General features: G+C 36.2%; 1 protein-coding gene across 5 annotated transcripts in view; it reads right to left on the reverse strand.

The window, feature by feature from the left end:
• Positions 1-12,838, reverse strand: part of LOC134530997 (uncharacterized) — a 291,668-nt gene that overhangs the window by 139,320 nt on the left and 139,510 nt on the right. For all 5 annotated transcript variants that reach the window (XM_063366412.1, XM_063366415.1, XM_063366413.1 and 2 more), the window contains 4 exons: positions 10,231-10,416; positions 7,919-8,032; positions 7,437-7,625; positions 3,628-3,798 (listed from right to left, as the gene is read on the reverse strand). In XM_063366412.1, the coding sequence (XP_063222482.1) occupies positions 3,628-3,798; positions 7,437-7,625; positions 7,919-8,032; positions 10,231-10,416 (660 nt within the window). The remainder of the gene's footprint in view (positions 1-3,627; positions 3,799-7,436; positions 7,626-7,918; positions 8,033-10,230; positions 10,417-12,838) is intronic.

The following is a 12,838-nucleotide window of genomic DNA, read 5'->3' on the forward strand; positions in this document are numbered from 1 at the left end:
TTATATTCAATTTATTATTATTTACGCGACGTCATACTGTACGCGTACGAAATACGACTCGATTCGTTGCTGTTACATAACATAGCATGTTATGCGGTATCAGAAGTAACGAGTAACGATACGAAAGTAACGAGTACTAATTTTTATAGTAACGAATACATACGGGTACACTTTTTTTAGTTACTTTTACACCTCTACTGAAGTGCCAAGGAGTTGGACGAAAAGGGGTAGGAGAAAATGCTGTGTCGTTGCAGGAAGTAGATAACACTTCTACGTACGAGATACGTGGTTGGCCGAGCGGGCGGGCTAGTAGTATTGCATCACCGGGCGGAGAGCAGCGGAGAGCAGGAAGCGTCCCTCATGATGTATGATAAGATAAAGCGGTGAACGTTTAGCTTACGCTACATAGCATAAATTAACTACCGAAGGAAACAAAGAATTATAAACGAATTATATACGGTTTTTTGGTTAAAATAAAGATTTACGGTCATTGTAAACGACGTTAATGTGAATCGGCGACAACTTAAATTGAAACATGAGTACTCAAACATTAGCGACGTTAATCCAAAACGACGTAAATCGGTACGACGTAAATAGAGGACTTACTGTATATATATTAAAAGTGTTAAATGTTTGTGATTTAAACGACGAGTCGATACATGAATCTTCAATCAAAACACCATCATGAAATTAAACATCAAAATGGGAAAAACAATAACAATAATGCTATGCCATGAGGGAAATAGACTTTGATCTGGAAAACTAATTTAAAAATTGTGAGGCGCAATTTAGTTGCTACTGTGGTCAAATGATGAAATGAAATGCATAAGTACGCCGTTGGTGTTCGTGTAAGACGGGCTCAGGCGTGACGGGTTGGTTTGCCACCCCTTTTTTCCCACCGTGGTAGGGGAAGTCTGTGGATGCGCAGAGGAAAATCTGTGAACGCTCTTTTGTTCGTTGTCGCATTATAGTACATCTTTATCACCTACACAAGAACTTACTAGGTAACTTGAGGAACCACTCTGTGCCATTAATACAAGCCCACTTCTGGACTGGAAAACATCTCCTCACCAATCACTCAAAAAACTTGCTCAGAAATATTTGTCAACACCTTGTGGTAGTGTGGCATCAGAGAGACTGTTTAGTACAGCTGATGCTCTGTGCACAAACAAAAGGAGCTCTATGAGCCCTCAAAAGTTGGGAAAGTTAGTTTTTTTGAACAAAAATTCAAAATATTTATAGTGCTGCTTCCTAAAAACTAAATTTGCTTGGTAGTGAGGCATCTGAGAGGTGCTCTGTGTACAAACATAAAAGTTGTAGTAAACTAGTTTAATATATTTGTTTTAAAATTAAAAGCTCTCTAAACTTTAATTAACTTCCCTATTGCTTCCTAAAACTGTGTATTTTGTGTGTGTTTGTTATTGTATTATCAATAAATATCTTAAAAACATTATACAGTATGTGCTTTCTGAAGTATGTATCGGTATCGGCATATCGGGTGTATCGGCAGGGAATATCGGTTCGTATTGGTATCGGTACAAAACAGTATCGGCTCAGCACTAATATAAACCTTCCTCTTGAATCACTCTATTAAAAAAAAACGCATCAAAATCTGTTGCGTAGTATGAAAGATCTAATCATACATAGGGACAGACAGACAGCGGGAAGCGACTGTTTTATATTATGTAGTGATGCCTATTGTCATTGTACGAATCATGTACAAGTATTTATTAAAATATAACTTTCAAACTATCTCAAAAATTTTAAAACATATTTTTTCTCCACTCATGATATTCAAATTCGACATTCGCATTACAGATTATTTGGATATTTATATTAAAACTAGCTGCAGTACCCGGCGTTGCCCGGGCTAAACACATGGAGCTTTATTGTCTGCGAGTTAAAGTAAACTGGATAGCACTATATGACAGTGTGTTGGACATAGAGAAATGTCACACAATTAATGTTTGTATGTTTATGACCTATGATTTTTTGTTTACCCATGGTGATCGGTTATTTATTATTAATTATAAATTATTAAGACCATTAATCAAAATAAAAACTATCCTAACTCTCAAGTTGGAAAAAATTACACAAATGCCAATTTTCATCGAAATCGGTTGACTTGGTGAAGAGTTCACTGGAAACAAACATCAGGACACTGGATTTATATATATTAAGATTTGATTCATACTAAAAAAAAATTATTTTGCAATTGTTCTCTTTCTTTTCATGATTTCTCAAAGACAGTGAGCTTAATGACACAGAGATAATCTTAGTTACTAATTAAAATTATTAAATTAGTTAGATACTTTCTTCTACACTTTCCAATCACCCTTTAAACTCAACCAATTTTATCGGTGTAGTAATGAAATTTGAGGTGACCCCTAGGGTGTTTTGCCTCAGAGTTTTCTTTACCTAGGATTTTCCAGGCTATAGTAATACCAAACATAGCTTAAAAAGGAACACAGAGGTGCGCAAGAGAGAGGACAACAATAGCGACCAGGTAGAACTCAAAACCAAAGGCAGCATCGAAACAGACAAAGGAGAGGTTATTGACCCTGAACAACAAGGACAAATGATGGTGATATAACACAAATGAGAGGTCTGTGACACTGAAGGGCATGGCTCAATAATTTTCCAATCTCTTAACAAACACACAATATGAAGTCTCAAGTCAGACATATTTACACATGTGTTTACTGCACGAAAGAACAAAATAGAGTTTAACACAGCACTTTAGTACAACACTTGAAACCAGTATAATATTTCAACGCTTGCTGACGGAATAAACTAAACAACTACAAAACTAACACTTGAAAGATTATACATGCAGCCAGATCAGTTCTGTATTCAAGATAAATGCTACAGTTCTAATAATACAGACTATCTTCTCGACAGAAAAACTTACTGTGGCGTCGCAATAACGATAACTGATGGTTGATTGCCGGCACTGCCAGCAGACACAAGTGGTGCTGTCATAATAGTTAGTATACAGGCCACTCAAATTTGCACATTTTGTTCATTTAAGCTTTGGCAGTGAATACTCAAGACATCATCATGCCCATGTGAAAAAGGACATGGGTATTATCACCACTAGTATTTTATTTTAATTTGTGAGCACATAGTCAGTACCCAAGTATGTGAAGACTTACATATTCAGGCGACATCCTATACAGTTTCTGAACTGAAATAACGTATCTTAGAAAGAAGTAGGATACAATAACTGCAAAACAATAAATTTGTCTTGGGTGAGAAGCGGATCAAGCTATAGAAAAGTTTTAGTGGGCCTATTGTTTTCGTATAATAACCAAATATGTATTTTAGAATTAGGGTTAAAATTTATTTCCATCATTTACTGTGAGTTTGTTTTTGTTAATGTGATCAGTTCTGTATTCAGGATAAATGCTACAGTTCTTATATAAGACAAATTTCTTGTAGTTAAAAGTTCTGTGAGTTGGTTCTTTTGGCAATGCCACAGTGATTTGTTTTCGATGACATGCTATCTTGGCATTGTGGCAAATAGCACTTTTCAGCCTTTCTGCACTATGGTCTATTTGCTATTCTGTGTTGGTGCAGTCCTGTTCAGGTGCCCCCACACAAAGCACAGGCATTGTTGAAACCCACCATGATGGCGAGGACGCGCACAATGTGGCACTTGTCCCTCAGCAGCTCCTCGATGAGCGTATGCTGCTTGTCCAGGAAGCTGCACTCCTTGTCCCGTGTCGAGTACATCATCAGCGGGTACATCCTGAAGAACAGCTCGCTCGCGTTGCAGCGCTGACGGTTCACGTGGCTCTGCCGGCACACAAGCACACCTCAGCACACACCTAACAACCCCCCACCCCTTAACATGCACACATCAAGATATCTGCCAATTAAAATAAAATGTTTTATTACAACATGTAATTTTCATGCTAGAGAAGATTGAAATTGAAATCACGTGCTAATGTAATTTTTGGGTTCAGGGTTGGAGACAGGTCAAAATCAGTACAAATTCCAATAATCACCCATTTCCCGGAAACCTCGAATGGTGTAACATTGCAAGACCCTGCCCTCCCAAGCTTCTAAAAGCATTTCTTACAAGAATAAATATTATAGTTTTACAGTAGAACCCTGTTATAATGTTTTTCAAGGGAGCACAAGAAAAAAACATTATAAGCAGGAAATCTCAATTTAGCACTTAACAATTTTCGAGCTTTGTACCAATGGACTCACCAAGCTATGTAAACAACTTTAATGTTAAAACCAAAGATAGTATACTTGATATATGAATATTCTGAAACAAGCCAACAATTTTTCAACTTCGTCTTGTTCCCTGGTAAAATTTTGTTTGTCTTTAAAGATACACTGCCACATTTTTTTGTAAAATTGTCTCACGATTCATGACGACAACATTAAGAGTGAGAACGTCTACTCCTTCGCCACCTGAAAATGTTTAATTTTGGAATTCCTACGTATGAATGAAAAAAAAATTATTTGTAAGCAATAGAAAACACTTTTAGTTATGCCCTCGCTCAATGGTTGGCAACTTAAATATCGTAGGACTATGTACGTGCATCTGAATACCCACTGGAATGGCAAGGAAGAGAAGAGTTAACTAAGGGTGCCAACTGTCACGTAACTATGAACATTGTGTACCTTCAGTATATTGCATAAAATTGTATTTTAACAAAATTCATGTATGTATGGCAGTGATTGTAAACATAAACAAACATAAAGGAAACTTTTTATTGTAAGTGTTGGAATAATTTGGTTTTAAAACATTTTTCCCCCATTTATTGAATGTTAGAAAGCAAACATTATAAGCAGGAAATTACACTATTTATGAACGTTATATGCAGGAAATAAATACATTGTCCTTATGGGGGAAATATTGAAACTTTAAAAATATGACATTATAAGCAGGAAAACATTATATGCAGGAACATTATAACAGGGTTCTACTGTAATTCAGAAGGGATCAGCATATTATATATACTTTGAAGTCATAATGACTTTCATACTTTTATTTTATTATTTGTAATGTTCTTGTAATTAATTTCAATGTTTAAGTATTTGATTGTGAAAAGCCTCTTGACTATAATTTTATTGCCTTTCACTGTGCTAGCTTGATTAGTATTATTGTAGGTGTGAATTTAAGTATTTTGTTGCATTTACATGTTCTTTTTATAACAATAATTTTGTGTGTTTCATGGTGGTTTTAAAACAGTGATAAATTGTGTGGATAGAAAGAAAGACATGCAGCGACACAGCAGCGCCAAAAGATGATAGTTTATAACATTCTGTGTAAGAGAGCGAGAGTTTTTAGCCCAGACCATGGGAATATCAGACTGGGGAATACCAGAAAAATCTGTGTTAGATTAAAGAAATGGAACGGTTAAGAGAAAGACAGAGACAGAGCGAGGGGAAGGCCTCAAGGAGGGGAATATCTGAATAAAATTGTAAGAATAAATGTAGTTAAGGGCAAGCTTCAAGGTTGCAGTTGTGAATCACGGTCACCAGATAGTGTTGGGGTGGACCTGAGAGCAAGAGATCGCAGACAGAGATAAGACCGTGGCAGTGATGGGTCCGATGGGGGAAGGGGTGCGCCAGCGGGATCACGTGTTCATCCGGTGTTGCCAGCTCTGTGTCCCACTGACACAAAAATTTCGTGAAAGTTTCTGTTGCCATGCGCCGTGATTGGCTGAGAATTACGTCAGCGAGCCCAGGACACTGCCCGCACAAAAGGAAGGAAGGCTGTATGGTTAGTCTTTGTCTGAGCACCATGCCGAGCAGTCATTGTTCGAGCACCGTGTCGAAGAGGTCGTGGTCAGGCGATGGCTCGAATAACAAAGTAATGTTCTTTTGTTGAAACGTAACTTTACAGCTACGGTCCGGGTGACACCTAAGAAATAACTTTTTTTTTCCGGACTTTTTATAAATGAGAACTTTTTTTTTGTTTTCACCGTAGTCGTTGCCAAGGCCCACAGCGAGGCGACAAAAGCCTTTGTTTAGCCATCGCTGCCCGGAACTTATACATGTTTTCTCTTTTCTGTATATACATTTACATTTTTTTTTTGTGTTTGTTAGGTTGACTGTGATATTTTAATTTTAAGTGAATAAAAAACAACAGGCAATACATTAAACACTGCCTATGAATTGCTTCGTGACCTGCTACCAACCTGTATGTTCACTCATCACCTAATTTTGAGCTAGCCGGAGGTGATGAGATGTAACACAGTCTAACTTTACTTAAATGGCTTTGCTTGAAAAAATAATAAACTATCAATATTCATTACAAGAATTTTACTAATACTAAAATGCAAGTATAAACTAGGTCACTGTGACTTTGAAACTACATAACCAGCTGATCCCTTCTGAATTACAAAATAGGGTCTTGTAACGTTACAAGTTGGATGAATGCTTGTGCAGTCTTTCTAAAAAAAAAGTGTTTAAAACATTAATGCTGCCTGACCAAGGAAAAATTTAGTTTCAAATCAACAATACCATAATTTTGCCCGATAAAATTATAAACGTGAGCCAAAAAAATTAATTACATTATCTTTATTAATACCAATATTTTTTAGAACAATTTAGCTAGCTACTTTTTCATTTAATATCACCTAAAAATCCTAAATAGTACCCTACATGAAATTAAAACTATGATTAGTTTTGTTTGTCTATTAGTCTGTATAAGCTATGGTTACTTTTAAATAATAAAACTAATATAATTATTCTAATAATTGCATTGATAATGATTTACCGCTAACATTACACTTTTTGGTGTTGTTATTTAATATAAAGGGGGGAAAAATTATATCAAATACCCACAAATTTTATTTTATATTATTATAGTACTTTTTATCCTCTTTCAAATGAGACCTTTTTTCAGCTTCATTGGATCAGCCAGAAAAAAAGTTTTGAACATCTATGGAAAAGGCTGCACAGAGGAAACAAATTCAGGAGCGCCAACTTTTAAGAGTGAAAACAAGGTTTAATAAGAGTCTAATGTTATTTACAAAAAAAAAAAATTTAAAAATGCTGGTGAAATTTCAACTAAGAATTGTAAGTTTCATCACTTAATGTTAAATAATTACTTCACAGCTAGATTTTTTTACTGAAAAATGCCTCTTTCACCCTAAGCTACAAATAACAGATTGGCTAAAAATCCATTTTTTTTATAATTTTTAAAACACTAAAGCAAATTTAGCATAAATAAAAAACACAGGTGGCTATATTTTTCCATAGATGCTGTAAAAAAAATTATGAATAAAATTTGAGGAGGTGGGGTGTAAAACCTGAATGATCTGACTTGGACTGACCCATGTATATATATAATTAATTACTAGTGTTAAAATTATACTGAGAAACACAATAAAATGACACAATCATTACTTTAACAAATCACAGGAAAAAAACCAGTTCAAAAAAATAATAAACCAACAGTTCCCTACCTTCAAATATCCAAAGAGAATTGGTATACATCTCCTACAAATGCTAGTCTTCAATGGTAATGGAGTATCATCAGTGTGGAACATTTCAAAAATTCTTAAGATGATGTTTCCTAACTGACACATTTCAATTCCTTTACGCTGGAGTTGTGCCATCTCATCATAAAGTTTCTTGACAAAATCTTCTATGCACTGGAAGTAAAAAGAAAATTAATTTTATTTAGGTTTGTCATCATGCAGACTGCAAACAATGAACAGGAATTCATTGTTGATGTGTGCTTAAATTTTACATCTATGTCAAGGAGTCATTATTTATTGTCAAAGGATGAATTATAGTTCTCCATGACTTCCAATTTGTTTAAAGCTCCAAATGGCTTGTAACACCATATACTTAAAACATCCTTAGGATTAAATTTCATTTATTACCAAGAGTTCCGAACATTTTTTAAACATACTGATTCAAACAAAAACCAAACAATTTGTACCTGTTTCTGGTCTACTGATCCTTTGCCCCACGCATGGACAAGCAGCTTTCCGTAACCTACTGCAGCATCCTTGTTTGTCCTCGGCATGTTTTCCTCCATCAACGTGATGAAATTCTGCACACCAACCACCACACATTATCTTCATACTATTAAGCTATCTTATCTCAGCTCCAAAATATTGGTAACTTAAGCACAGCCAGCTATTGACATGCCTGTGCAGGGAAAGCAATACAAAAGCAATCAAGAAGTCACTAAATAATTTAGGACAAATATCAAAGAAACAAAATAGCAATATTTACACTTAAGTTTGCCATTATATTCTATACCTTGTGTTCCTCTATGGCCACATCTGAATTCTAGGGTAACTGTGTGGCCCCATAACCATTGCAACCATTGCACCCATTGCATAAAAGATGCATGAGCTGTACATAAAAATATATTAATCACAAAAGATCCCTGTAAAACCAAGGGTCAGATTCTTTATGTCTCAGATTTAACTTGTTTTAGGTTATTAGCAGTACTTATCAACTACATCACATATAAAAAAAAAATTTCTGGTGTATTTTCTATATCTTTGAAAAATTAACATAATAAAACATTTTTTTTTGGCACTGTAAGGTCTTGTGTGCATCCAGTGGGTCGTTCGTGTAGTCCCACCCGGTAGCTCCCTGCACGCCATTGGCTAGTGGTCGCCGCGCGACGCAAAACTGCGGTGTCGGTGAGGTGCCGGGGGGAGTTGGGAGGAGGCAGCCACTGAGAGAGGAGGGACTTGCGCTCATGACGCCTCGCTCGCGGGTGGACCCACAGTTGCGCGACACGCGGTGTTTGTGTTTAGGAGTAATCCTAATAAAGGGTTCAAAAGCACGTTATGCGCGTTATTATTAACTCGCCTTCTGTAATTCCCGATAAACGGCACACCCCCCTCCCCTTGTCTGTTGGGGGCGGGCGGTACACCAGGGGCGGTAGCACTGTGCCGAGGCACAGTGACCAGGACCCATCAACGGCAGCGAAGAACAGCCGTTACAGCACATAAATATATGTAGATCTGCAAATTATTATGTAATTTTTTGATAGGTTATTAACTCTGTTTTAAAAGACTTTAATATGAAGTAGAGCCAAAAATATATATATTAAAAAAAAATTTTTTTAAGGCTTTATCTTTTGAATATTTAAGAAACACAATCATTAAATTTTTCCAAAGAATACATAAATGGGTTTCTATCATGCACTGGCTCGAGGAATTCCAAATCAAAAGACAGGAAAAAAAATTGGGTATGTTAAAAAAAATGTTTACTAAATATGTCTTCCCTCTTGGTAAAAGAGCACTGAGTGCTGGAGTACCAAGTATTACTGTACAATTCCATGTAAGAAAAAAAAAGCATAAATAAAGACTTTTTAATTTTGAACTTTTAAACTACCAATCCAAAGGTTGACGAATCGAATCCCCGCCGCCGCGATACCTTCCATTTTTGTACTTGTAAAAATTAATGTGGCGCGCGACACTAGCGCTCCCTAGCTTCCTAAATTAGAACCAAGATGCCGTCGCCCGAGCAGAAAACGCTCCACGTCACGTCAACAACCACCTGAGGATTCCCTCCATGTGGCTCCCGGCCACGCCCCACCCGGCCACATGTTGCCACGCCCACCTGCTGCCATGCCCACCCGGACACATGGTGCCACACCCACCTGTTTGATTGTTTACTGTGCCCCAGAACCGGTCCGTTCCCCCTACTCATATGTTCAGCTTCTACTGTTAAAAATAAACACCAGTTGTGATACAAGCACCACTGAAGGCTTAACTTTAATTTGACCAATCATTTAAATAAAATAAATTATTATGACTAAATATTAATTTAAGCAACAAATTACATTAGTGTTTAAATATCATGGTAAAGTATGCTAATAAAGTTATAAATCATAAAAAAAAGTTTTCAATCAATGCATAAAATACAATAAAATATAATTATTGTAGGTGTATACATAATTAGTTAATTAATTAGCAGAGTGACTTGTATGCATACATCAATCAAGATGAAACTGTAAAAATTATATAAGTATAAGAATGTTGCTATCACTCTAAATCTTATTCTGATGTAATCAAACAAAACAATAAAACAATCTTTAAACTAGACCTTTTACAAGACTTATGTCTAGGAACTTTTCTTGATTTCCTCCTACACAAAATAGGCTTGTGCCATCTATAATTCACACAATGGCTGGTTTTCAGAATGTCCAGATAAGTGTCAATTAACTGCAGCTACACACGGAGCACAGTGACACGGGAATGGGGAAGATGGCTGCATGCGACACACCTGCAGTAGCGAGTCATCCGCTCCCAGCAGCGTAGTAAGGAACTGCTGGCCATCCTCGCGTATCAGGAACCTCTCGTCGGCCGTGCAGCGCTGCAGCAAGCCTCGGAGGGCTCGCAGAGCATCCGACCGCACGTTGATCTTCGTCAGCAACGACCGCAGCTCCCATAGCTTGTGGACGTCTGTCCTCTGCAACCACGCACTAATGATGTAGACTCCGCATGCAAGCTGTATAGTAAAACATGTGTTCTCAACATTGCACTGTTAAGGTTATTAAATCTTCAGCGCACCATAAGTAGAAGTTTCAATTCGTTTCTAGAGCATTAAAATATATTCTGCTTCAAATGACTATGTAATTATTATTTCGGCTTTGTATATGCAACAAAATGGGTGCCGAATATTTCTATAAGGATTTTAATATAGCCTTACATTTGGCATACAAATAATTCTGCAAGGATAAATTAAAATAATGAAACTGTGTTTCTAGATTGACTCTAAGAAGAAATTTCAATCTTTCTTATACATTCAACAATGGTGTGTGTACAAGCTAGTATATAAATGTTATTAAATCACAAATATATCTCCAACATTTTTACTTTCAAAATAACTAATTACATTAAACCTTTCAACAATACAACTTGCAATTCCAAATGATACTAGCATCCAAATTCAAGTTAAAAATTATCAATCCTTTATTGTGAATAGATCTTAACTACTGCACAAACACTATGAATGCAAGTTATTTCATTGCGTCAAGTAAGAATATGTTATTGTGGCCAGTCAATCGATAAAAGCAATACTGAGGGTTTGAGTGAATACTCTTGTTTTTGTCTACAGAGTAAAGGAAGTGTAGGCCTGCCATTGAGGAATATTTTATTTATTTTTTGTTCCAAATTGAAAGCACTAGAGATTTTTGTTTTTTTGTTTTACTATAATTTGGTTACAATTTCTGATGCGCGAGTCCTCTTAGTCCAATAAAACAGTATTACCTGGAAATATAGGTTGTGAAACCTCACTACCTGCCATTATTGTGACATGGAAGGGGGGATGAAAACTAAATTTTTTTTAAATCAAACCATCTTTTTTTTTGTTTAAACCAGGTTTTTTATTACATTGGTTACTTTGGTACTCAGCATATTAAAATCAAAGCCATACAACATCCTGCTTTCTGCCACTCTGTTGAAACAGAAAAGTTACATCAAGAACTTAAGTCCAGCAAATCTGCATATCTGACTGGGACTTAACCACAGAAGGAGTATTCCCCCAAAAGAAGATGATTCACCATAGAATGGATGTTTCACAATGAATGGAGATCTCCCACCGAATATAAATTTTTTTAATAATAAATATTTTATTTCCTCTTTTTTATTACACTTTCACAACAATTCACTAGTTAATTTAATTTTAGAGGAGTAGTAGGCTGGGTATAATTTACAACTTATTCACATTGATTAGTATGTAATTTTTTGTACATGTAATTCACAAGAAACATTTTGAGCAAACTTTTGTTGTTATAGTGGAATTAGACCTTTTATTAAAAAAAAAAAAAAAAAAAGTAAGACATTCTATTTTAAAAAGTAAAATAATTTCAAAAAATTTTTTTGTAAAAACCATTTTGTTAAACCGTTGTTCAATCCATTGTGGTTTAAATCAGCCAACCCTGCATGGAAGCATTCTTCACAGCAGTGTCCAGCCCATGGTATAGTCTGGCATGCTGCACAGGCATTGCTCATACCTTAAAATAAAAGTTTACGAGTTTATAGAACAACACTGTTCACTTTAACAAAAACTAATGTGTAAGGGGCCTGTCTAGTTGGGGTGTATGTATGTTAGAGAGGCGCGATGATAAGCGCGATGCTCACTGGTGCTTCTAGCACAGTATCGCCTCTAAGTGCAAGGCTCCGAACTGGCACGCAGTCTTCTCGTCCGTAGGACAACTGTGAAATGTGAGCAGTGACCCTAACATTATATGGCATAGAAATAAAGGTAAAGGTGTAATGCAAATTTATTTATTGCCTTATTTTAAGTTGTGAAGTTAAGGCCTTGTCTTACACTTAACCAGATACATATTTACTAACTAGGTACATGCAAAATAACCCCCATATATATTATATCCTAGACATACCAAAAGTGCTTTCAAGAATCTGTACCAGTTGTTTTACCATTGTTACCATTCTAACACTTCTAAAAATGCCATTAAAAAACTTAATCCAAAATCAAAAGTACTTTACTGGCCTCAGTGAATTCTTAAATATTTTTCCTAAACAGACCGCATTCTGATATCTTGAGTAATTTTCAAATCACGTTGTTTTTGCTGAAGCTCTGCACACCGTAAGTGTTCCCAGGCAGACGGTGCCCTTAAGCATATTATATTACAATATTAATTTGTTTGCCTTAAAAATTTCACCCGCAGTCCTTACACAGTTTTTTCACAACTGGATGCTACAGGCAAAGCCGCTTCCACACCAAAAGCATAGCATAAGTCTAGTTAGTAGTTTCTTTTCTTCTACCTAGACTGAGACACCAATCCAGCCATGTGCACGCAATTACTGGCGGAGGCTTAGCAGGCAGCAGCTTCCAGTGGCTTTGTATGGGCGGACTGCTCGAAGAA

The sequence above is a fragment of the Bacillus rossius genome, chromosome 3 (genome assembly GCF_032445375.1).
Source record: "Bacillus rossius redtenbacheri isolate Brsri chromosome 3, Brsri_v3, whole genome shotgun sequence".
Classification (NCBI taxonomy): Eukaryota; Metazoa; Arthropoda; class Insecta; order Phasmatodea; family Bacillidae; genus Bacillus; species Bacillus rossius.